Source organism: Cydia splendana, chromosome 2 (assembly GCF_910591565.1).
Source record: "Cydia splendana chromosome 2, ilCydSple1.2, whole genome shotgun sequence".
Classification (NCBI taxonomy): Eukaryota; Metazoa; Arthropoda; class Insecta; order Lepidoptera; family Tortricidae; genus Cydia; species Cydia splendana.
In genome coordinates this window covers 12,612,830-12,640,807 of record NC_085961.1, presented here as the reverse complement: position 1 = coordinate 12,640,807, position 27,978 = coordinate 12,612,830, and the positions used below count along the sequence as shown (strand labels likewise).

Genomic DNA, 27,978 nt, shown 5'->3' with positions numbered 1-27,978 from the left:
ATACGAAACGCAATTAAGGTATTTTTATATTATCTGTGGTTTGACTGGTTTGTCAAGTCAACTGTCACGACACGTCAATTCATTCGATGGGTGAGTGGCGGAGTAGAGTGCACGGTCGGGGCGCCCGCGGAGCCCGAGTTTCGTGTAGTGAGTGAGAGGAGCAGCGGACCTGCCATGTGTCAACCCCAAAAGCCTTAGCTACCTCTTCCGCTACCAACTACGCCTCAGCACTCGCATGGTATGTGCATTGAACACCTTTTATTGACGTTCCCTCGAAAGTGCCCTAACAGGTATTCTTAGAAAATTACGAGTAATATTAATATAGTCATATTTACATTCGTGCAAAATTGGTCTGTCGAGTAATAAATTGCCCTGTTGGCTGTATATTTGGTCATAAAACTCGGAAAGGCGCTGATGCTTTAACTGGTGTTAAACTTATTGTATTCTAATAAGCAGTTTTGTTTTCAATTACACTACATCCAGTGCCTTAATGAGAATTGCATCTGTCATTGTGTCACAACTTGCACAGTAGTTGCTTGTGCCCGTCCCATTGTGGTTTTGTTATGTTATTATATTTATTGAGTTGTCTGTGTATTGTACAAGCAGTTACACTATTTGGTTTCTTAAAGCTGTCTGACCACTGTCTGGGTGCATTGTTACTACTTATTATTATGCAAATCATTGGTTTGCATGAAGCAATTCAACATTGTTGTCTATAAATATTCCTTCTTTATTGTAATCTCATGGTTTATTAATTATAACTCAACTATGGTAGTTTAGCTATATTTAATAATAATTAAATACAGCTAAAGCTTGTGCAAACCATTGCACAAGTCTCTTTTGGACCACCCATGTCACAGTGGATCGAAATGACTAAAAAATGGACATTCACATTTTTTTTAAAACCCTATTTAAAAAAATGCTTTTCAGTTGAAAATGATGTAAGGAATAAAAAATGTTATATAATTTTTTTCCAAATAAGGCTTATTTAAAGCAGAAATAAATAAAATCAGTTTTTTTTGTATGAAACTGAAAAATAGGTATCTTATTATAAGAAAACTGTTACCGATCCCGCTTTCTAACCTTTAGAATATTATTCTCCTACTTAAAAACAGTAGAAAATAGTAAGGAGCTTATCTCGGTAGGTGCCCGTTTTTTTTTATAGTCCAGTCAAAAGTCAGTACAAAACAACATTTTTCTTAGTGTTTTATTTTTTATTTTCAATAGTTTAACGGTATATTAACACTTTCGCAACCAGGCAAAATTTCAAACAATACCCCAGAAACCGACAGTACTCGCTAGTCGGGCAACGACGTGCAACTCAATGCTGCACGCCGCGAACCCGCTAGTCGGGCAAGCGGCGGACGCTCAGGGCTGTGCCAAGTAACTTTCGTATAAGTACGTGGATAAAATTAAATCTGCTGTCTCATCTGTTTAGGCTCCCCGTTTTATCAATTATCACAATGCATTCAGTGGGGCAGTAGGAAATGAATAAAATCACACAAAGCCAAATCATCAACAGGCTAAACCACAAAGTCCAGTAAGAAAGCAGAAATCACAGTTGTCCAAAAAACAAGCCGAGTCGTCAAAATGAAAATTAACACAACACAACAACGTCCGAAGCACATCACAAACCATTACGGAATGGCTCCGATTGCAATTTTACACCGAGACCGGGTTGAAAAAAAACCCGGGTCGCAAACTTCAAATAGATAAGGGATGGTAAACAACATCTCCAGGGTTAAGTGATCACAGTAACTACATTCTTTTGTCAAAGAAGTTGCGACTTTATTGTATGTGTACGAACGTACTAATTATCGTAACTATTCAAAGCTACTTGTTACGTTTTGCTTCCATGCAGTTGCAGTGCAGTGCTGTTTTATGATGACTGACCTATTGTCTTTTTCTGAGAACTGCCGCTTAGAAGTTAGAATGTTGTTAGGTACTTAGTTGAATTTCTTGGTTTATTTTTCACCGAATTTTGTTTCACAAAAATCATCCTATGAGTAAGTACTCATGAAATAGATGTATACCTATACTTACTAAATATTCGTAAACACAAATTAGGTTGTACGATTTACGAAAATTCTAACTCCTATTGATACATACCCGTGTATGCAATTTCACGTAACCAACTAATAAGAATTTTTATTTTGTAATCGCATTAGGTAAAGTAAATAAAAATACAAAGTGAAGTAATAAAATATAATAATCAACTGTAAGTACCAACTTTTCGACCACATAATAATCAGAAGACTTACAATTTTTTCTGTTAGTGGCAGTGGCAGCCCTGAGGTAGTGAAGATGCAATGCTTGCCCGCCTGTCGGGCACTTCGGCGTCGCGTGTAGGTTTATAGCTCTTGCCCGACTAGCGGGTATGCCGGCATCTGAGTAAAGTTTACGAGTGCCCGAGAGTCGGGTACGCGGTGTCGAATGTGTTAATGATAATTTAGTGTAAATCACACAAAATATCTCCCTCAACTGTAAGTATTATAATAGTCCTAATAAATAAATCAATATTACAGGACCATTTAAACCAAGCAACCTAGTCCCACAGCCCAATAAGACTTGTTTGCGGTTACTATTAGGTCATTACCTATGAAATTGGCGTTTTGTTCGGAGAATTTCAACGAAACACGAATTTCCATACAATTAATTTTGCGGATATTTTTTTGATGGCTAATTCTAACCAACCAAATTTTTTCCAGTAATTTTTGACACCTTTAAGGTATGTTTTCAATATCTCCATTTCTTGAAAATTGGTACCATTAGAAAAATATAAGTAATTTTAATACTCGAACCGACAGCACATGAAAAGACCTATTTTCAAGGCTTAATTCTGAACACTTAACAATAAAAAATAACAATTAATTGTATGTAAAATCGTTGTTTATTGAGTGCACTGTAGTTTTATTGTAATTGTGTATGTACTTTTGTAAAAAAAAAAAAACTAGGATCAGACTTATATCTATGAACAAAAACGCCAATTTCATAGGTAAGGACCTAATATACAACAATATTTATAATATAAATACACATTGACGGACAACATACACAACTCTTCACTCAGGTACAAACATTTGTGATAAACACACATATAAATGCCCATACTAGAATTTGAACAGGTAAGTTCCCGATTTGCCAGATTTTTGTTTCACTAGATTCTTGTTTCATCACATTCACATATACTCGGATTGTGATATACTAAAGTAAATCTGGCAAAACAAGATTCCAGCAAATCTAGTTCCTGATTTGCTGGAATCTTGTATTGCCAGATTTACTTTTGAATGCAGATCCTCTTGTAGTATAAGTGAGACATATGTGTAACATAGGCATTCAGTTTATGATATTTGATATCTAAATATTATGTCATTAAAAGCCTTGTTTTGAAAATAACTAGCTGTTAGTTGATAAATGGGCTGACTTCCTCCATCATCAGTTACCTATTTTTAAATCATGCCGGTCAGTACACACTTACACACCTGTGCACTATCGGTTACACAGCTGTGTAACCAATCGCTTTACGCAGTTGGCTTACTAGACAGGGTATTTTAGACAATATTATAATGACTGGCCATAGTCATACATATGTAGGTTTAGACTTTTAGAGTTACACATGTAGGTTATAAAGATCTATGAATACTTATTCTACATATTTGAGTACATATACTTTAGAAGTAGCATATTATTTATTACAATACTATTTTATGGGCTTGGTTATTGTTATTACATTTTATATATTTATTATCCCAACCCTTGTGATACTTTATCATCAATGTATTGTATTGAAATTACTTAAAAAAAATTATTAACCATAATGAAAAGACAATGCTAATAAATCTAACAATCATAAAAATTATGAAATTACTAACATAATTAATGTACCTATTCAGGATTATGGAGAATAAATTAAAAAAACATTATTGTGTATTGTGATAATGGCAGTGGCTAACTAGCTTAATACTCCAGTAAAGATACGGTTACGTTAAACATTAATTAGTAATAGGCAATTCTTTTTTTATTCCTGTTCTTTAGATCATTTTAAGATACTTTATTTTCGAATCCAACCAACTTTCTGTCCGGAAGTAGGTAAAAAAAAATAGTTAAAAAAAAGAGCCGTTCTTGTTTGTTAAAAATAGTAATAGTATTTTTAGTTCGTAAACGTGACGAAAATAATATTTATAATGAGTCGACAATGGAATCAGTCAAAATATTAACACGGAAAATAACTCATTCAATAAATGGCGGGGCCTCACGGATATACGTCGTAACTTGATATAAAAAAAAAGTAATAATTAGGTCTTTGATTGAATTACCATAAAACTACCTCATTAAGCTATTTATCCGAGAATCCGACATCAATATTATTTGTATCACTTGTATATATATTTACGCCTTAAACATGCTAGAAAAAATGGTTATAGATATAATTTCTTGCAGACTTTGTTCTGATAACGTTCAAAGTGATATTCAATACATAATCACACAAAAATATGGTCAATGTAATAAATATGTGCATTTTAACAAATTTGCTAAATGAAACTACCAAATTTGAACTCTTTGCGCTAATGCTAAGGATTACATTTCCTTGCGGCGCGCGGGGACAGTTTCAATGCGGGCGGTGGCGGGAGTTCGTGCCAAGGACGCGTGGATAGTATGTAGGTAAGTATGTACTTACCTACAAGTTGCTACAAGTGACAGGCCAATTCGAACGTGCGCGGGCGTCTCGCTCGCACCAGATATTTGTGCGGCCAAGTCTGAGCAAAATGAACGCGCGCGTGAATGATAGCTGATTAAAAATAACTGATATCATTTCCAATATTATTTTAATATTGGTTGATGTTCAAATTATATTCGTAATTATATACGTCAATTATGACCCACTACAAAAATAAAAATTGCGAATGACTATCTATCGTCTTATTTAATTTCAGAATGGCATAGTGTGGAGTGGCATTATAAAAGGAATACTTATTATCGTAGTCATTTGACAGTTTTGGTGACACTTTCACATTCTGTCACAGCGAAGTGTGTAGGCCCACTCTTTCATTTGATATTAACGTCTATCCAACAACTTTGTCAGTAGAAAAAGGCGCGAAATTCAAATTTTCTATGAGACAATAACCCTTCGCGCCTAAGCGTCTGTAGACTTTTTTTTTCAACAAACGTATTATATTGACTATTTCGTGCTCTTTCTATTCATAGTTTATGTTCCTAAGTTCCATAATAAGTATAACATAGCATAATAAGAGTCGACGTCAAATATATGTTTACACTTTTGCACCTTACTCCTTGCACCATATTCGGAACCTAAGAATAAATAATATTGAGAGTGGCAACACTGTCGTAGGGGGCTATTCATAAATTTAAGTCATTTCAAATTTGGGGGGGGGGGGGGGCGGGTCTGGACATCGGATGATTGTAGCATGACGCAGGAGGAAACGGTGTCATTCGAAGCATGATTTTTGGATGATCTTAGAGGAGGGGGGGGACAAAAATCGTCAAAAATAGATGACGTCATGTATGGACAGCCCCTAGGTCGTATTGTCTTTTTCTAGCATATACGTCCCTCTCTCCCCCACACTCCTACCGCACAGGCAGGTTGCTTTGTCAGTTATACAAGACAAATTTTCAAGTCATTGTCTCAAAATTATACATATTTGCACCATGCAGGATTAAAACTTTAGGTTCCGAATAGAAATGCACCGGATATTCGGTTACTATCCGGTATCCTATCTCGCCCTTATTTTAATATCCGGCCGGATACCGGATAGTAACTATGCTTGATATCGGAATATAATCGTACTCGATTATTATTTTAAAACAATTTAAACGTTCCATTCACTAGCTCGCGCACTAATTTCGTACCTAGTGATAGACCTATATGAGTCCGCGCGAAAGTTCATTACGAAACAGGTCAAAACTTCCACAATGCGCACCTAAAAAACCGGAATGTAGGTATATTTCCGCCGGCCGAATATTCGGCGGCTGAATACCGAATATTCGGCCTATGGTCAGGCCGTACATCCGGTATCCTGTATGCGGCCAAACAATTATCCGTTGCATCTGTAGTTCCGGATATGATAAGTTATTTAATTAGCGTTTTATTTTTGTGTAAATGCTGTCATTAAACAGCTGTACCGATATTCGGAACCTACGAATAATATTGAAACATGTTTGTTATCGCCTGGTGGTGGGAAGACGCCAAACCAATGTGATTATACATAATATGTATAGGATATTATCCTATGATATACTTATTATGTGTATGTAATATAATTATATTATGAGTGTTTAATTAATTATGTAGTATGTACACCCTTTATTGTAACACCTGTGAGGAGAGAGATATTTAGTAAAGTATACAATTTGATAGGTACATTTTGTAAAATTAACATTTATTGTATTTATTTATTTATTTCAAATAACAAATTGCACCTTACAGCTAATGCCAAAACGGCACAATTTGGAACACATTAACAACATAAAGCATTTTTAACATTATTTATAACAATACAATATACAGCTAAGACACATGTATTCATTATGGTATGGTACTCTTAGGCATCTCTCTTTCTAATATCCTCTTGCACTTTCACATCACTATTCCGGATCGTTTTTATTTGCTAGATAATTTAACGGACAACTATAGTACATTATAGGAGAGGACGTAAAACCGCTAAAAGATGGACGAGTGAGTTTGAGGGCTGACACGTTGGTGGAGGCCCTCGAATAATACGACTCCATCTTTAGCGTTTCCGGCCGAGGCATTACATAGTGCTTTTCACGACTACTGCGAGGAAATAAGGAAACATTTGCATAACTATAAGTACTAGCCCGCGATTTCTCTGGTAGCAAATTACTAGCCACTGCCTGTGCTGTCTCTTGAATTTCGGTAGGCGTCAGCGTAAGAATATCATTTTCTTCACTAGAACAACTCATTTTTATAGCGAGCGTAGATACGTGTTTCTTATATTTTATAGTACTATCCAAGTCAGTGAGAATTTTCCGATCCCGCCTTTTTTCTTTTTTATCACATTTAAGAGGCGTTTTTCTGTTGTTTGCTTCAAACCGACTCTAAACTTAGAAGCGTTTTTGCTAAAAAACCACAAACAGCTACAAAAGTAAAAAACACCTTAAGCGTGAATCGAATGAACTGACTGAATGAATGAATAGTTTGACATGTCGTTTTTTTTTTAACAAGATATTGGTCCTATAAATAACCTAAATTTATTTTTGAAGGAAAAAGTTGCGCCAAAAAAGACCTTTTATTGATTTTTATGTTTTAAATTATACTCATTGCTGTAGCGAACTGTCACCAATGACAGATGATGATAACAATGAAACATTGTAGTAGTGGTGGTTCAGGTGCTACAGCTATTGCCTACTTTCCAGCTTGGTTTTAGACCATCTATTGCCACATTTCCAAACAGTGGCGTGAAAAATTTAATTATTTATTTCGAGCGGCATAAGCCGTTAGAAACTGTTTTTCACCACACCAGCTCGGAAAGGCTTACTTTGCGCTTCAAAAACTGAGAGCAAAGTTTCATTTTATTCACAAGTGAGGCAAAGGAATCAAATGCAAATTTTGAGTTGTTTTCTTATATTTGCTGGTAGAATTGACTTTTAAATCATAAATATTTAATAACATTCATTTGTATTTGATTTTGTATGATATTTTTACATTTAATATTTGCTTCGGGTTGGTATGGTGAAACATTTTGTGTTTCACTTGGGGCAAATTTTGTTTAACCCTCGCAACGCTCAAGATTCCATGTTTCGAATGTTTTACTTGCTCAAGTATCAATATTAGCACGAGCGGTTAAACAACAACTTTGCCCCCTTGTAAAATATATAACTATTTCAATATAGTCAGCTAAACTGAGGTACAAATTCAAAAACTCACCAGCAGTTTAGCTTCACGACCTTCCAGATGGAAAAACAGCAAGCCAATGACTTGAAAATTTGCCTTGTATAACTGACAAAGCAACCTGCCTGTGTGGTGGGAATGTAGGAGCGAGGGACGTATATGCTAGAAAAGGGCAATACGACCTACGACAGTGTTGCCACTCTCAATTAGAGATGCAAATGATGCAATGGATAGTTGTTTGGTCAGATACCGGATATTCGGCCTGACCGTCGGCCAAATATACGGTATCCGAGCTAGTGTTGAGTCGCTCACTCGTGAGGCACCTCATTTGTACCACTCATTTTGTTAATTTGTCGCAGTACTTCATACCGCAAAAATGTCTTACATCACTCCTCTATTCATTTTACTCATTTACTCGCGCGCATCACAAACACCTCTTGCCACACAAATCATTCACACACTTCAAATTTAAAAAAACTCTTATCCTTTCAATTTCACTCGCGACCTTCAAAACTCATACGCTCCTCATAACCTCGCAAGAGAGTCCCTGGATCGCGCGAGGCGCTCGAGGTGCTCGCCCGCTCGCCGACACTCAAAACTCAAATGAAGAAACGAGTAATGGACGTAATGGTCCACACTGTCAACTGCCGAACTACAAACCTTATTGCAACGACAAAAGGTCCACCGAGAAAAGCATTGAGTTTGTACCACTCACCGCCTCTCTGTGACATGAACACCTCAATCCTTTCAAAATGAAACAATGAATTAGAAATACCCAAAGAGGGAGTGAGACAGGCACGCGCCGTACTTCAATAACGCCTCGCGTCACCACCGAAAATACGTTAAAAATTAAACACGAAAGACAACAAGCGTAAGCGCTGCAAGCTTTCATACATCTTACGCCTTTTTGATCCTAACTTACGTGTCAAAATGGCGCGAGAAATCAGTCTCAAAACGAATTTCGACGTGTTGCTTCTCTGTCGCACTTGTAAATTCGTACGTAAGTGTGACAGGAAGGCAACATGACGAACTTGGTTCGCGGTACGCCCTCTGTATACCAGGCGGGCATTTACGAAGCTTGCTTAGAAACAGAAATCCCTTAAGTAACTTAAATATTATTGAAATATAATACGGTAGCGTACACAATTTATGATAATTTCAATAAGTTTCAAGTTTATTAAATAAAAAGTAAGTATAATTTTCATAGGTAAAATAAAAATGTAGATGTAAATTATACCGATTTGAATTTGCAATACTTTTTATTAACATTCTTTGTAAACAAACGACTTCGAACTCTCAAGTTATGATTATGACATATTTATATTTATTTTGTTCGTACTTCGTTCACTACCTAGTTAATTTTAGTTCTCTAATACCTAATACCTAGTGATAATTCTTATAATCATAACAAAATATGGACATAGTTTTTGCCAGTAAATATACCCGCGGATCTTCCTTGGTGCCTTTTGCATGAAAAAATGAAGTGTAAATGTAGCCGGTGCGGCAGGCGCGAATGGTGCTTTGTTTATTATCATATTGATGATATTACTGTTAAATTATCTGAGGTGGTAAGTTAGTCACTTCTATATAATAATGACTAGTGAAAATATTGAATTTGTTCTCCTTAGTTTGTTAAAAATGTGGTAGTTTTATGGTTAATAGGTACTTATGAAATATATCACTACATATTATAAAACAAAGTCCCCCGCCGCGTCTGTCTGTTTGTGGGTTTGTTTGTATGTTCGCGATAGACTTAAAAACTACTGGACGGATTTTCATGTGGTTTTCACCTATCAAAAGAGTGATTCTTGAGGAAGGTTTAGGTGTATAATTTGCTAACCCGTGCGAAGCCGGGGCGGGTCGCTAGTGATTATTATACTTAAAATTATATCAAGTAGCAAGGAGGAGGTCTAAACAATCTAACAATAAAAAAGAGCTACATTAGAACAAGTTTCATAAAAGCAGCAAATTAAGTTAGGTACTTTATGTTCTTAGTTTGATTCTAAAATTATCTTTCTCCTAAAAGTTCTATTCTTAACCTCCAGAATTGCACTCCAATTAAATATTACTACTTATTTATTTATAAAGGAAGTGATGAATACATAAATATGTATATACATTAAATATTTTTGTCGCCGTTGGAGTTAATGGAATAGTCGACGCTGAATATATGCTAGTACCTCACCTCATTTGAAGTAAGACATTGTAACACCTCATTTTAGAAAATGAGGTACTCATACAAACTCATTTTAAATTGATGTCCTACCCATCACTAATCCGAGCGCCGAATCTTCGGCCGGCGGAACAATAAAAAAAATAAAAAATCATTTATTTCAGACCTTGGTTCATACACTTACACCAAAAAACTAATTAACTACAAACTAAATTTAACAATACCTACATTTCGGTTTTTAGGTGCGCATTGTGCAGGTTTTAACCTGTTTCGTGGTGAACGTTGGCGCGGACTCATTTCTATGTTCGAAATGAGTAGGTACCTACGCGTGCAAGTGAGTGGATGTTTAAATTGTTTTGAAATAATAAACGAGTAATGTACAATATGACAGTGACTGTTACTTAAATCCAATTTGTTTACTCTGAAATCAAGCAAAGTTACTATCCGGTATCCGGCCGGGTATATTATTCTGAGGTTCCAAATATCGGTACAGTTGTTTAATTGTTGCTTAATTTGGAGATTGACCCCAATTTCATTTCTGATCAAATCGGTCGATTTGATCATCCCGTCTGGACTTCACTTAACAGCCGTAACACATTACCGCGCAGTTCAGGGTCACGGTGCGCCAAACCATAGCCTGATGTCATGTATAATATAATGTACTTAGTCCAAAATTATGTTATTTACTAATTATGTTATTTATATGCATTAAACGTTAAATCTGAACCAATTCGATTACTATTCTATAGTGAAACACATTCAGCTTGACTAGAAAAAGCGCGGCAAATTTAAAACATGTATAAGTAAAAAGCATTTAAGGTTTATAGCGCTCAGAGACCTGACTTTTATCTCGATATCGTAATTTTCTAGCGACAAATCCATTATCTATACAAAACTCGCAAAAATGTTATCGCTTGTATATCGTGGTACAGGATAGGATGGAGCCATATACTTTACTACTTGCTTGCAAGTATCGTAATTAAACAGTGGTAAGTAGTTAAATACGCGCAATGTATTTTTATGTCATAAATAATGTATTTATTTAATGTTAATTTAGTATTAATTATAGTATGTATATTGTTTTATCCACAAATATGAATAATTGTAATTAATTTACCAATAAAACATAATTCATACGGCCACAAATAAAATATTAAATGCTTCTAAAGTCTGTTTGGTTATTTCTACATGGAAACGAAGTCATTTCAAATTATAAAAACATTAACTGAACACCTTATTGCCGCCTGCAGTCACCGCTCGCCGCTCAGCTATCCGCTGACGTTAATACCACGGCCTTACGTTTTGTGACTCTGAGTCGCGTCAGGGGAGCGACACGGTTCGGTGCGCTTGCGTTCAGTCGAGTTTTGGAATATTACTGCAAATTTTTGTTGTTTGTTAATTTGTTGGTTATTGTTGTTTGTTAATTTGTTGGTTATGGTGTCGACTTTTATTGCCCTAGTCGCCAAATGATGTTACTAGTGAAATTTTAACCGACACCACACGGTAAAAATAAGTTTAACAATAATTACTCAATTAATAATCGACTAAAAACGGTATTTCTAATACATAACTTATATTTTTTGCTATTCAATTAAAGAGTACTAACAAAATCCTAACTCAATTAATTAGTGCAAATATTTTAAGGTTTGCGATTCCTGCTCGGCCTTGCGTCGCAAGGTGCCCGGTACCACTGTATTGCAGCAATAACTAGAAATGCTTACTTTAGGGAACATTAGCAACTGTCGTTTTTGATAATTACATTTTAGTGGTGAGGGGTGGTACTTAAATGACCGCTATTGAAACCTTAAATGGTTTAAACTTATAGGCGCGAAGATTTGATTTCCCTAAGAAAATTTTAATTTCGCGTCTTTTTCTGCTATCAAATTGGGTGTGTGTCAGTATAATAGCCCTATATAATTGGCCTATTATTGTATTAAATTTAACGCGCACGCAAAGACGGAAAGCCTGCAATTACGTAAAATTTACTTTCTTATTTACAGCACTCTTGCCCAGATTAAAGCTGAAAATTAGTTTGAATCTAGTCTCCCATATTTTTTACGTTCACTGGTACATATGTTTTGACCGAGTAAATAGTAAATATACTAAATACTTTTTTAAATATTCGCGCTCGGGGCAATGGAAGTTTCATCGTTCCGTCGCCCCGCTCCATGCAACGACCAATCGCGTTAGCTCGCTGGCTCGTGCGCGGCAACTTTAAAGCAACGATAACGTTTTTGATGGTTTTTTGTGTTACGAATCATATTTCAAGCCGATTTTTACAGTATTCGACGAAAGAGAACTCATAATAAAAATCCCATATGATATTGATCTATTACCATTTTTAACCAGGCAATTAATGCATAACCCCATAAAACCTACCATACGGTATTATTTAGTGTACGATTAAATTGCAACGCTTGTACTTATTGTAATTTGGAAATAATGAGAGAAAAAATAGCCTATTACCATTTTTGAGGACGGAAATATACTGAATTTTATAATAACCGTAGGTTAATTACTTTAAATGTAGGATACAGAATTATTTTTTGTGTGATTCATGCTTAATGTCATAAAGCAAATATTTCTCTATGAGTATAAATTTAAAAAATGTTATTAATATTTTTTACAAACTTTCTGTGATTTTTTTTATTTTTACATTTTTTTTTAAATACCTAAATGTAATATATTTATTTGGATTATGTATCGACGTAATCACTAGATTTATTATCTGTCCCATACACCGAAAATTTCAGCTATTACTAATTATTTCCATTCCGCCATACTAGCCGAGCGTACCTTTCTTGGCCTATAAGGTGTAGTAGGTTCAGCCAGCAGAGTTTTGAAAAACCGTAGCGCTTTTTAGGATTCCATAGTTTTTTTTTTTGCATCAAGCATATGTTGTAGCAGGTTGTAGTGTCTCGTTGGATAGGTTTTTCCAAATGAATAGACAAACCAACTTTTTAAAGTAAATATTTTCGGAAATAAAAAAATGTGTACCCTCTTGAACCTTGGGTCCAAAAAATTATAATAGCCCCCATTCAAGGCAGCCTATTGTGACAGACGGGAAACGGCTGAGCATGGCCTGACATGCTCTTGGCCGGCCTATTAAAATCATAATATTATTATGGTTGCCTATGCCTTGCCTAAAATATGAATAGCAATCTTGAAGCCTTTCTCTGGCGGCCTAGCCAAGGTGACAATTGCTTGCGCTTCGCCATCGAGTCGCTTTGTGTCTAACCCCGTAGATAACATGCCAATCGCTAACGCTACGTAGCGAACGCAACGCAACTGTCACTGTCACACTATACGAGTAGGTATATGTATAAAGAGTGATAGAGAGACACAAAGCGATTCTATGGCGAAGCGCAAGCGATCGTCACCTTGGCTAGGCCGCCTGGTAACTTCATCGATTTTAAAACTGATTTCGTGACTTTGGTTCGATAGAAAAAAACCGGCCAAGTGCGAGTCGGAGTCGCGTTCCAAGGGTTCCGTACATTACACAATTTTTAACAATGTATTTTTTTATGCTGAGTGAAATGTCTTTAAATAATCGGCCAAGAGTATGTCGGGCCATGCTCAGTGTAGGGTTTCGTAGTTACCATTCTGTCAAAAAAACCGGGCAAGTGCGAGTCGGACTCGCGCACGAAGGGTTCCGTACCATAATGCAAAAACGGCAAAAAAAAAACGGTCACCCATCCAAGTACTGACCCCGCCCGACGTTGCTTAACTTTGGTCAAAAATCACGTTTGTTGTATGGGAGCCCCACTTAAATCTTTATTTTATTCTGTTTTTAGTATTTGTTAGGGTTCCGTACCCAAAGGGTAAAACGGGACCCTATTACTAAGACTCCGCTGTCCGTCCGTCCGTCCGTCCGTCTGTCACCAGGCTGTATCTCACGAACCGTGATAGCAATATAACAACAAATACTAAAAACAGAATAAAATAAAGATTTAAGTGGGGCTCCCATACAACAAACGTGATTTTTGACCAAAGTTAAGCAACGTCGGGCGGGGTCAGTACTTGGATGGGTGACTGTTTTTTTTTGCCGTTTTTTGCATTATTATACGGAACCCTTCGTGCGCGAGTCCGACTCGCACTTGCCTGGTTTTTTGTTATAGCGGCAACAGAAATACATCATCTGTCAAAATTTCAACTGTCTAGCTATCACGGTTCGTGAGATACAGCCTGGTGACAGACGGACGGACGGACAGCGGAGTCTTAGTAATAGGGTCCCGTTTTACCCTTTGGGTACGGAACCCTAAAAACGGCCAAACGAAAGCTATTGGTAAGTATTATGTACATTTCAAGCAAAAGGGAGTACCTTTGCAGCGCTTTGTACCTACTTACGTCTTTATACTAACAATAGTAGATTGTTAACCAAGGTATGTATGAAATGATGCCTTTCACCCAAGATAAACACTCTACTTTTCATTTCGAATACGAGGAAAGTAAAATGCATGTGTTTAAAAACATCATGACTAAGTAAGTAAGTACATATAAATTTTTATGGTATTTTTTTAGGGTACTTTTCGTTATTTATGTAATGGGGAGTCAAATATCAGAATGAAAATTGTATAACAAATCCATCTATACCCAAATTTCAATTGCTTAAAATCGTACAAAAAAATCGTACTTGGAACCTAGAATGCTCTAGTGCAGAAACGTATCATTTTCTGCACACCTTTTAGAACAACAATGACCTTCTTTCAGGGCATGAGAAATAAAAAAGAAGTTTATTTGCAATAACTCAAAAACGACTGGACGTGGACTGAACCGATCATGTCCGCTATAGTTTTCATTGATAGTATTTATTAAGCTTTTATTTCAGGATTTTTTTCATATTTTTCGAACGGATATCCAGTCTTGTTTTTACTATCCGGCCGGATACCGGATAGTAATCAAGCACGATATTTATGAATAACATACCTATGCACTAAGTACTAAAACACCATAATATATAAATAACAAAGCAAAATTAATAACTATGGACTCGCAACGAAAACATTTAAATAAGAACTTATGACGAAAACTGTAACACACAAAAATTTAGCCGCATATTTGGCGGCCGGATACCGGATATTCGGCGGACCCGACGGTTGATTAACCTGTATCCGGCCAAACCACTATCCGTAGCATCTCTACTCAATGCTATTATCGCAGCTCAGCTGACGAGGTGCCCTTTAAATAAAATTAATAAATTGGCTTATCGTATGGTTATTAACCGTCTGTGCTTTGTGTATTATGTAGGTCAAATTTTTAAAGTTTTTATTATGTTTTAAAAATTTATTAAATAATCAATTTATTACAGTTCACGGGCAATGTAGGGTAAACGGGGTACGGGTTTACACGTCATATTAGTGAAACTAGAAAACTCATTGATATATATCTAATAACGGGCCTTTACGGGCACTAAGAATGGTGCTAGTGCAGCGGTGTCACTCACGAGTTCGAGCCAATCGTGCAGTCTAACGCAACTAGTTGCGACCAATCGCGCGAAGGATGCGAACTCGTTAACCAATCGCGTTGTGGCGTTATAGACTGCACGTTCGGCTCAAATTCGTGTGCGTGGCAACACTGTACTGGCCCCATTCTTATTGCCCGTAAGACCCGTCCTTAGATATATTATATGTCAATAAGAGAATTAGAACTTCAACAAGTCGCACAAACAAATCAAATCTTCGTACATTCGTACATGTGAGGGTCGCAGTTCTAACCTAACCTAACCCACTTTTCTAGTAGCATTTCGTTTCTGTAAGGGTCGCAGTTCAAACCTAACCCACTTTTCTGATAGCAGTTTGGTGCTGCAAGGGTCGCAGTTCAAACCTAACCTAACCCACTTTAATAGTGTGTGTGTGAACCTAGCATATCAAGTGCTAGCATCTCAAACTTTTATGAGAGTTCTAGTAGCATCCCTAATAGTTCTACAGTTCTAGTTGGTTTTTTAAATAGTTCTGCTCATTTTCGCGAAAAAAATTAAATTTTAAAATGAGATGCTAACTTCACATTTTGACACTCCAGCATCCCAGCCATTACCCACTCCACAGCCTCGAAATAGCATTTAAATGAAAGATACTAACATTTCTAGACGATATATAATGAGTTCTAGTCAAAACTGTAAAAAAAAATTTTTATATATGTATGGGACACGAACATGAAAGATAATTCTAGGTAAATTTTGATTAATGCTAAGTTTGAGCAAAAATCCAGTTTTGACAACCAGCATCTCAGCAGTTCTGGATAGCGAGCTCCCACGTGCACAAGAATAACCACAGTTCTATCTTCTAGAAGGAAATTTGACAGTGTTTTGATAGAATATCTCCGAAAATATTCTCAAAATCGAGTAAATGCTAAGTTCTGAGCGTAGCAGCCCAGCCATTGCAGGTCTGATACCCAGCATCTCAGCAGTTCTGGATAGGCAGTTCCCTTGAGCACTAGAATAACCACAGTTCTATCTTCTAGAAATTTGACAGAGTTCTGACAGACTATGTCCGACAATAGTCTCGAAATCGAGTAAATTCTAAATTCTGAGCGTAGCATCCCAGCCAATGCATATTGTGTATAGTACCATTTCGTTTCTGTAAGGGTCGCAGTGCTAATCTAGCCTAACCCACTTTTACTTTTCTAGTAGCATAACGAATTGCTACTAGAAACGTAGGTTAGGTTAGGTAGGTATGCGGTGCGGGGTACGATGGGTTGAGCGCGAGGGGCTAGTAATTTTGGCATCAGTTTACTTTATTTGGTAATATGTATATGTACATTTTTTGGTAATCATAGTGGTTTATTTAGGTGAAAATATCGCATTAATTTGGTCTTCAAGATTTGGTGATCATTAATGATTTTTGGTGATCATTCAATATATTTGGTATTTGAATACAATTTGAAGTGCAGTCGTTATTAAAACGGTGGTACTTTTGTAGTTTTAGGCCTTATTTTTTTGGTGTTCAGTTTTTTTTTTGGTAAGCATCATTTTTTTATTTAGGGTACCAAAGTATTTTTTGGGGGTCATTATATTTGTAGCCATAATATAGTAGCCAGGTATACAATAATATAATAGATTAATATAATAGTACATTGTGCAACGATGTTAGTGAAATCTGCGGCTGTCGTGCATCTAAAGACCTCGTTTGCAATATTCTTACCCCCGGAGTTACACACAATGTATGTCATCACACTTGCGAAGAAAATACTAAATTTTAAGCGAAATAAGTATTAATATTACCTACCAATTTATTTATCGTATGATAATTACAAGTTTAAATCTGCCTAGTTACCATTAGGTCCACCTCCAACTGCAGTTTATCCTAACCTAACACAGGATAGTCTAGTTTTTAGTCTTCTAACCTTTAAGCACTAACCCGGGGTTAACCGGTTATACCTGGTGTTACCATGGTAACCAGTACAATTTGACACAGGGCGGTTAACGGTTTAACCGGTTAACCCTGGGTTAGTGGGATGGTGATGGTGCAAGTGACGCTAAGAGTCTCAATTAAATAAGTACTTTCATTAGCATTAGGTTCGTTATAAATGTTATGATAGATCACGTAACACATCGAACGGTGTAGATCAGTCGGTCACGGCGGCACTTTCGACAGCGATATGTTCTGTTTGAATGTGAGTAGGAACAGGAACCCTACTGTTATTACATAATTCGCCTCAATTTTACTGCTTTTGAATCATAAACGGGTTTTTCATCCTTGTCCTTCTACTCTTCTGACCTCTAAAGGCAAATAACATCATTAAAAACCTCGCTTTATAGGATGATTCCGCGAATTAATGAAGTGATGATTAAACCTGCGTGACGGTACCCAATCATTTAAATGTGTTATACACGACTGAGATAAAGGTGAAGGCGCTGGGTTTGAAGCGGAAACTTCGCACAGGAGACTATAATTGATGATTGATTGGAATAGTTTTTTTTTCTTTTATAAGCCACGATGGGAGCAAACAAGTAAACGGCGCGAATTATCGAATCTGAGATGACGCCGATTACTATGAATAACGCTCACCCTATGTCATATAGCCCACAAAATTATGTTCTCTTTTTAGATTCTACTTAAAGTGTAATCTAGACTTGACTATAAAACTTCTAGTCACTGCCTGCTAGATCTTTAGTAGAACAAGCAAAAAATGTGTAAGAAATAAAGAAATACTTTATTTTTTCTGCGTATACTTTATTTTTTTATCCTTTAAACCACCAAATACTATATATCTCAAAAAAAAATCTGGCAACCCTAGTACCTACATACGGGACGCGGTCGCGACCTCAGCTATGTATGTAGGCACTTCCAATACTAGTTTGAGTGTGATTATATACCTATTTGTACAGCTACTATTGTATAAAGTTTAAACCACGCTCTGGTCAACGTAGACGGCGGTAACGAAAGGCCGCTTGTCATTTTCAATTGGCAATAAACACGCGATTACTCATCCACATAAACTTATCATAACTATCTAAAGTAATACAAAATCTACTGCAATACTAATGAGTGTAATGACTATACTTAACTACATAAATTGCCGGTTAATTGATCATTGAATTATGTATTCTGCGCATTTTCTCAGCTAGTAGGTACAATGATACGTTGTATACGTATACGGCAGTCGACCATAAAGTAAAGTACCCTTGTTCAAGCTGCAGAGGTGAAAAACATACAGGAAAATGACATTACGAAACTCCGAGGCCCCATCGAAAGTGATTGACATTCGTCACGTGCGTGGGCATGGAGTCCTTTGACGATAAAGGCCCTCAGGGACACGTCACCGACCCATTATCAAATGTACAGTGAAAATATGATAAGGCTATGTAAAATATGTATAAAGTACTGTTTTTCGCCGTATTAATTTTGACATGATAGAATAAATAGCACTGATTTTACATAATTAGGAAATACCTACTTAAAATGTAATATAGTTGTTGCAATATTTTGACGAAACATCAGATGATCAATTGATCATATATGCAAGTAGGGCGCGGCGGCAGCAGCGGGCTCACGGGGCTTTGGTATTTGATTTATCAATTGCATACCTATTATAATGATCACCCGCATATTAAAGTTATTTAGGCAGAGGTCAGATCCACTCCATTATTTACTTAGTGTATTAATAGACATCTGACACGCAATTGAGTAGGTATTAAGAGCTTGGTTTATTCTAGCTTGGCGGGATGTTCAGCAAGGCGATTCACAAAAAAAATCTCCTAGCAGTAGCTGGATCAGTTATAAATAATAAATTCTGATTAGGTACATACTTGTTACTAGCTTATGAGCATACATCGGGGTTTTCGGACCGGGAATGTTTTACACTAGCCAAATAACAGGTAAAAACTGTAAAAAACTATAGTAATTTAACATTTCTAAGCACATTTGGACCTTACTACCTACGTTTAATTCATAGTTTGGTAATTATTTTACAATAAACAAAGTTATAAATACACGAAATCATTCCCGGTCCGAAAACCCCGATGTATGCTTATGAACCTGTATCACACGCTTTGTGCTGCGCTGACGGATGAATACTTATTCGTTTATGAGTACTATGGTTGCTAAACCGGTGACTTACCATCTGCCTTCTTCCGCGGCACGTCATGCGGCGTCAGCACGCGTTGCCCAACCCAGTGCTGAGCTGCTGCGGTATGCGCATTTAACCTTACGCAACCATTGAAACGCCTCCTCGCCATTGAGCTCGTGTTGCGAAGTCCCTTTAACATACTACAGTAATTTACACTTTTATATATCATTGTGCAAATTGTCTATGCGTGGTCTATTGCCTTTGGCTAGCTCTGCGGCCTCTACGAGGCAGGGAAACTGCTGCACGATTGTAATGGGCCTTAGGATACCACCCTAAGGCCCCCTTCTTATACAGAGTGACAGAGGAGTCTTAACTTCTACTTAGTGTCCAGCGGCACTGTATCAGGGGGATAGAGTCCAGCTCAGAAATCTATGGTTTTAATTACCACCCCATAGCCTAAATATTACTGACGGTATTATTACGGCTGCTGTAAATAGTTATTTGTTTTACAAGGGGGCAAAGTTGTTGTTTAACCGCTGGTGCTAATATTGATACCCGAGCAAGCGAAAGATTCCAAAATTGAACCACGAGCGTAGCGAGTGGTTCGAAAAATGGGATCTTAAGCGTTGCGAGGCTTTCAAAGCACGAGGGTTAAACAAAATTTGCCCCCGGGTGAACACAAAATTTTTCACCACACCAACCCGAAGCAAATAATAAACGTAAAATATCAAACAAAATCAAACCAAATCAAATCCAAATGAATGTTATTAAATATTTATATCACCCAAAATCATCATTTAAAAGTCAATTCCACCAGCAAACATAAGAAAACAACTCAAAATTTGCATTTATTACTTTGCCTCACATGTGAATAAAATGCAACTTTGCTATCAGTTTTTGAAGTGCAAAGTAAGCCTTTCCGAGCTGGTGTGGTGAAAAATCTGTTCCAAGTACCAGCGTGTAACTCGGGGATATACTTGGGTTGGGAATGTTGGGATATATAATTAATAAGATACTAGGAAAACCCCTATCTCGGGAAACTTTCGCGACTAAGCTTCGCACGGGTTAACAAATTATACACCAAACCTTCCTCAAGCATTACTATATTGATAGATGAAAACCGCATGAAAATCCGTTCAGTAGTCTTTTAGTTTATGGCGAACAAACATACAAACAGACAGACGCAGCGGGGGACTTTGTTTTATAAGGTGTTAGTGATATCGGCCATATATAGAAACTCATATACATGATACAGTCGTAGTCGCGCAACACGCCATCTCTTGCGCAATTCGCCAGCGACCACGTGTAGCATTATACGTAAGCTGTTATTTCAGTTAAGGAATTATAACTTTATTTTATTTATGGAGATAACATTGTTTCCGGTACTTACTGCAATCTTTTCTATTTACCGAAAATAAGCTCCGCGCAAACAGATCCCTGATGCTTATCAATGTTGCTAACCGTTTGCGACTCGCAACTAGCAATTACATAAATTAGGCAGTCACTCGCAAATAATCTAACCGCAGACATCAAGGCCTGACTACATAATTGGGTTTAAGGTTTAAGAGCATTTAATAAGCACGACTGTTTGCATTTATTGTGTGATCGAGGTACGTGTGTGTAAAAGGTGTAAATAAAGGTGATTGCAAGATCGATTTGTCAGTCAGCCCTGATATGCGTCCTTAGTTGTCGCGCGCCGCAAGTAGCATCGAGCTCGAGGCAATTAGCAGCGCGGAGGCCGCAGGCAGCTCCGGTGTCGAGTGTGCCGACACACGATCCGCCGCCTGAGGCCGTGCCGCCGTATCAATATCCAGTGCACTCTGACTCTGCCCTGAATACGGCAAATTGTTATCCCAAAAATAACCACTATTTCCTCACCCCTGAAAGTCATCGTCACCTTTGTTCAAGAAGCATCTTGTGAGAGTCCTGGAAGTTTTCTTGCTTATTAATTTGATTTTTTATGGATCAATACTAAAGAGATTTAAGATCTCCTGATTCGAGGCCATATATTGTACTGAGTCACAATTTGTTTACAACAAAGCTAGCGTCATTCTACGTATCGTGTTATGATATAAAAATATTATTATTTTCAACAAAAAATACGGCAGTGTGCCTCGGCTCGACAGGTACATATACCTACAAGTGAAGTGCGTCATCGTCCGTCCGTACTCGCACTGTTTTCCGGCCGTAGTTTACGAGGATAAATTTTATTTCGTTGGAAATATATAGGTATTCAGATTTATTCAGAGACCATACTTTTATATCCACAACGCAGGTTTCGCCAGGTGAACACAAATTTAAAATCAGCTACAGGCATCGTCACAAAAAAACGACACTGCGATAAAATCCGCAACAGGCTTCGTCAACTCACTTACTCTAAAAGTACACATAAAAAAACCCTACAAATAAAATACACCCAAAAACAATATGTATATTATTATTATTTATAAATATATATTTTACATTTTTTCTATGACTATTAATAATAATAACTGTTCAAGTATTCACCTTAGAAAATACATGGTGTTAAGTAGTTTTTAAAATTCAAGGGACGGATTGAAGACCTCGCGAAACTCAGTGAAAGGGCCATCGAGTATCTGAAGAGTGCAAACCTCAATCTCTAGATTTATATTTAATTTAAATCCAGTAACAGTAATGCCGTACGATAAATAAATAAATAGTAGTTGTGTTCATGTGCATTATTTAGTTCGGAGTTGCTACATGTACGGTGTATTTATTACAGGTGTGCCGGTGTCCCCGCGCCGCCACTCGCGCCCCTTGAGCGCACCATGGGCGTGCTGGGCGCGCTGGGCGTGCGGCGCGCGCCCGCCGCCGCGCTGCTGGCGCTGGCCGCGCTGCTGCTGCTGCTGCTGGCGCGTCTGCCGCCGGGCGCGCCCCAGCGCCGCCCGCAGCCCGCCGCGCCCGACGCGCTGCCGAGCCAGCTCAACCGCACCGCCGTGCCCGCACACTCGACCCCCAACTCTACTGCGCAGCAATCGCCGGCTTCCGAAGTGCAACCGCCTCAACCTCCGCCCGATAAAACTGAGCTCGTGAAAGGGAAAAAGGCATCCGCCGGAAAGGAGAAGAAACCTCAAACCGAGGGTCCGCTCCCGCCGGGCGCGGTGCTAACCCGCGATCTGTACGTAGCGGGGCACACGCGGCCGCACCCCGAGCTGTGCCCCGCGCTGGGCGCGCGGCTGAGGCTCGTGATCTTGGTGTCGTCCGCCCCGTCGCACGCGGCGGCACGCGAGGCGGTGCGGCTCACGTGGGGGCACGCGGCGCAGCGCACCGACGTGGCGCTGGGATTCGTTCTGGGCGCATCGCCGCCGCAGTACCGTGCGGCCCTGGACCGGGAGGACGCGCTTTACGGCGACATCATCGAGGGCCGCTCCGTCGACAGCTACTCGAACCTGACGCTTAAGACGCTGTCGATGCTCGAATGGGTCGACACGTATTGCCCGCGCGCGCCGCGGCTGCTCAAGACGGACGACGACATGTTCATCAACGTGAACAAGCTGTTGCTCTTCGCGGAAGCGCCCGGACGACGGAACGCCACCAATACCGTGTGGGGCAAAGTAGCGCGGCGCTCGCGACCGGCCCGGGCGCCGCGCTCCAAGTATTTCGTACCGCCGGCGCAGTACCCGGGCAGCGTGTTCCCGGACTTCGCGACGGGCCCCGCGTACTTAGTGACGGCGGACGCGGTGCCGCGACTGCTGCGCGCGGCGCCGGCGGCGCGCTACCTGCGGCTGGAAGACGTGTTCGTAACGGGCGTGCTGGCCTCGCGGCTCGGCGTGCGCCGCGTGCACGCTCCAGAGTTCTACAACAAGAAGGTAGCGCCGCACCCATGCGCCGTGCAGCGCGGCGTCGCCATCCACATGGTGCGCTACCATGAGCAGTTCGACCTGTGGCGCAAGCTGCTCGACGGCAAGACCAAGTGCGCCAGCTAGCCCCCACGCCGACACTGAACCAAACTAAATCGACGTCAACTTCGTCGGACAGTCAAGCACACGTCTAGTTGCCAATGTGAAAGTGAACAAATGAGTCGAACTAATTTATATTTTTTTATTTTGCTTTTTTACAAAGTGCCCGGTGCGCGTGGGCGCCGGCGCCGGACGCGGCGCGTCGACGCGCCTTGACGCGCCGCGCCCGCGCGCTCACTTGTGTCAGTGTTAGTGTAAGTAGCTAATGTACTTAGTATACGTATTTAAAAGTAAGCAGTATGGACACATATTATGTATAAGATTGAATGTTGTATTTTGTCGAATTTTATTCCAATTCTAATTTTAGACTGACCTGTTGTTAGGAATCTCGTTATGTGTAGAGGGAAGGAATTGATGAACCGGGAATACTCAGCGTTGTGATCGCGATCAGAGATCTGCCATGTTGTGTTGTGATTGTGACGTCTCCGCCATCGGCTGCTATATTTTGTGAATAGTTTACGCCGCGACGGCGGTGCTCCCGAACCGCCAGGTGTACATAGTCACGTTACATATTAAACGTATACTGTCACAGTTGGCATTTTATTTCTTTACATCCTGTAGGTATCAGTGGCGGCGCGTCAAACATATCCATAGGCAAGCCGGGGCTAATTTGGCTTACATATTTCCTTTACAACTCTGCTCAAACGTCCAAAAACAGGCAAGCCGGTGGGAATCGGCTTTTATGGACGCGCCGCCACTGGTAGGTATATAATTAGATCAAAAAATAAGAAATAAAATAAAGTGTAGGTATAACAAAGCTTGTAAGAGATTGCTAAGATTGAGATTAATCTCCCACCTAAATGCCACAGGGTGGCAAAGCAGAGGCTGAATCCAAGGCGCACGGTCTTACATAACTGGACTAGCCTTTCAGTAAAAAACCCCTCTGTTAACAACCTTTCACAATGTGCAAAAACTCGTATAAAGACATTTCCATGTGTGATATGACGATAGCGCACGGTCCATATAGCCTGAACAACAACATTCATTAATTAAATAAAACTAGCTTATGCAAGCGACTTCGTTTGCGTGGAATGATGACGATGATTGATTAGAACTTTCCTTCTCCTTCCTCGGGCCTCAGACTATTGATAACCGATTATGTGGTTTGCTCGAACGCAGCCCTACGGTAGGTGTCAGTGGTGACACTAGGACTGGCGCGACCCGGACTGTCAGAAGAGCATCGCCCGCCATTACTGCGTCGGAGTGTGATTTACTTGAAGCTACGCCTGTTTTCCGAGTTTTATGTATTAAATCCTTTATTTAATGATGTATGGTGTTTTCTCTCTTAACACTATGTAAATATACAATCAATGAATCCTTGGTACCGCTGAGATGCATTGTACCTACCAAGGATGCATTATCATTATCAAATTAATGTACTGTGTAAGCTTTTGGTGTTAAGTAAATGTATGGTTACCCGGGTCGAAGGACCACTTATAAAATAGTTTAGCGAGTTTTGTGTAATTGAATTGCAAATAATTAGTCGCGCTAATACTATGTCATCAATCAGGCAAACAATTTGACCTTTGTCCTACTGTCTAGACGTTATGCAGACCGTACGTCCCGTTCATGTGATAGCATTAGTTGACACACATATAAATACATCACATAGGTACAGTACAGTCAAGGTTTACATTATCAACTCGGACAAAACGCCAAAAACTGTGGATACGACCTTATTGCCTGCACATTAAGGTATCGTTTATTATGACACATTCACTGACAACGCTTTCGTAGCGCTACACTCGTAGCCGACTCCAGCATTCTCCCGCTTTGTGCGCGATACAACAAACAGAGAACCCGCCGCCGAGCGGGTTCCAAGTGTTATTTTAAACGTAATTCTATAACTTCTATGAAATTATGACGTATTAAATAACACTTGCACTGCGTATGCTATTATCAAAATCGCCTTTCTTAATCTCACTCTACTTATAGTTTAATAACCAGTATAATACAGTAATTTTATACATTTCGCGTTTGCGTTAAATCCGGTAGTTCTGATTTTTTGCAGACGAGTTTATGATGTTGGCCCAATGAATAATACAAGTTTGTGACTTCGAGCGCCGAACGCAACTTTGTCAAATATCGAAAAACCTGCGAAAATTTCGGTTTTCTTTTAGATTTGGGCGATTATAACCCTAAAGGACTAGTTTTTGATAGTGCCTTCTCAGGACGTTCTTAAAGTGGACTAAATTTGCTACAATACGAGACTAGAATTGTCTCTGTACATTTAATTTTATATTTTTTTGAAATTGTATTAGGGTAAAAGAAAGATAAAGATAAGATAGTGCTCGTCCTTGCCCTAGTTGCTAAGAGCAGGAAGAAATATAGCATAGATTGCACCTGGGGAGCCGACCATTTCCCCCCCTTTTTTGGGGGGTAGGCAAGGTACGATCTCGTGTCTACCGGCTCAAATCAGCTTTGTTTGACGTTAGAAACAATTGTGCCAAGCGGCATCGCCTGAGACAAAAGAGCATACTCACTGCACTTACTTAGCCTACGAATACAAGTTCGAAAACAATTATAAATTTGAAAGGGTCTTTATCTCGGAAACTATTAAATGTACAGAGACTATTCTAGTCTCGTACTGTAGCCAATCTAGTCCACTTTAAAAACGCCCTGAGAAGGCACTATCAAAAACTAGTCCTTCAGGATTATAATCGCCCAAATCTAAAAGAAAACCGAAATTTTCGCGGGTTTTTCGATATTGGACAAAGTTGCGTTCGGCGCTCGAAGTCACAAACTTGTATTATTCATTGGGCCAACATCATAAATAAGTCTGCAAAAAATCAGAACTACCGGATTTGACGCTAAAGAGCCAGGTTACAAAATTCGACAAAGTTACTGGATTAGTAGGAGTAGTGTGTTTGTGCCGGTTTTGGACCAAAACTTTTTCGATAGGGGGCGCCACTTTGTATGCGCAAGGTAGTGACTATTTAGTTCCAAATATCCCCGCTAGATGGCGCTGCTTGTCACCGACGTGGTATTGAAAAAAAAGAAAAAACTTACCTTTTTTCAGTCGGCAACGCGCATGTAACAGCTCTGAAGTTGCAGGCGTCCATAGGCTACGGTGACTGCTTACCATCATGCGGATCGTATGCTTGTTTGTTCGTCGATACACGTGAATTTAGCATGACGCCTAGTCTCACTAAGATGGCATATACTCGGGAAATCGGATGACGTCATATTTATTCTATACCATGTTGTTTAACACATGTTCTTCCAGGTTAGAATATGTTGGCAGTCCACAAACACGCTAATTTCACATTATTAAGTAGATTTGATACTTCAGACTTTCCTCAAAGCAAAACTGTATGCTTGTTTACCACCGACACCGACGTGGTATACCTATATAAAAAAAGAAAAAAGTTATTGGGCCCTTTTGCAGTCGGCAAACTACAAACTCCATACATTTGATAACCAAAAGGACAAAACCAACCGCAAATAAGTGTGCTAGAAACCCAAATACTACATGAGCAGGGGGGCAGGGGGAGGTCGAGGTTTTCCTGAGGGCCTATTATGATGATGATGATGATGATGATGTATAGGTTTCAAAGGTCCAACAATCTTGCAAGCGTTCAAAGGCTACGGTGGCTGCTTACCATCAGGCGAGCCAGATGCTTGTTCGCCACCGACGTAGTATATAAAAAAAACTGGGTCTTTTTTGCGGTTGGTAAACTACCAACTCCATACATTTGATAAGCACAAGCGACAAATCCAACCGCAAATAAAAGTGCATCCGTGTAAACTATAGAATTCGCAGGCGTCCATATGCTACGGTAATAACTTACCATCAGGCGGAGCGTATGCTTGTTTGCCACCCACGTGGTATTAAACAAACATGATGGGCCTCTTTGCAATTTCATAGCGGATGTTTTTGGAACTAACTAACGGTGTCCACTGACGAGACGCCACTAGCCACATGTAGACCTTTAAGCGAATCGATATAGTCTGTCAAGCCGGATATGTCAGTAGCAATGTAAAGCAAACTAAAGTATGATATCCCTAGGAAAACGAACAAAAAGCAGCAATGTATATCGAATAACGATAAACAAAACAGTTCCACAGATAAGATATAAATGACACACGATTTTCGAACAGTTCAAATCAAATGCTGCCAGCCCGCGATTTTTCAAATTTGCCGCCTTTTTTCTACTGACAAGATTTGCTTGACCAAGATTAATGAACTTACCATGAACCCCCTCTGGCTCTGCGGACATTTTTAGAACTACTCAGACGGCAGCTCATCTATACATTTCATAGCGGATGATTTTGGAACTAACTAGCGGTGTCCACTGACGAGGCGCCACTAGCGACATCTATACATTTGATGGAGAACCTTTAAGCGAACCCCCTCTGACTCTGCGGACTTTTTTAGAACTACTCAGACGGCAGCTCATCTATACATTTCATAGCGGATGTTTTTGGAACTAACTAGCGGTGTCCAC

General features: G+C 39.1%; 2 protein-coding genes across 2 annotated transcripts in view; one reads left to right on the top strand and one right to left on the bottom strand.

Annotated features, from left to right (window-relative positions):
• Positions 1-27,978, bottom strand: part of LOC134803954 (ciliary microtubule associated protein 1B-like) — a 97,760-nt gene that overhangs the window by 19,830 nt on the left and 49,952 nt on the right. The window lies entirely within an intron of this gene.
• Positions 63-24,061, top strand: LOC134803918 (beta-1,3-galactosyltransferase 5-like). Its single transcript, XM_063776734.1, has 2 exons — positions 63-238; positions 22,294-24,061. The coding sequence occupies exon 2, from the start codon at positions 22,340-22,342 to the stop codon at positions 23,495-23,497; it is 1,158 nt and encodes a 385-aa protein (XP_063632804.1). The 5' UTR covers positions 63-238; positions 22,294-22,339; the 3' UTR covers positions 23,498-24,061.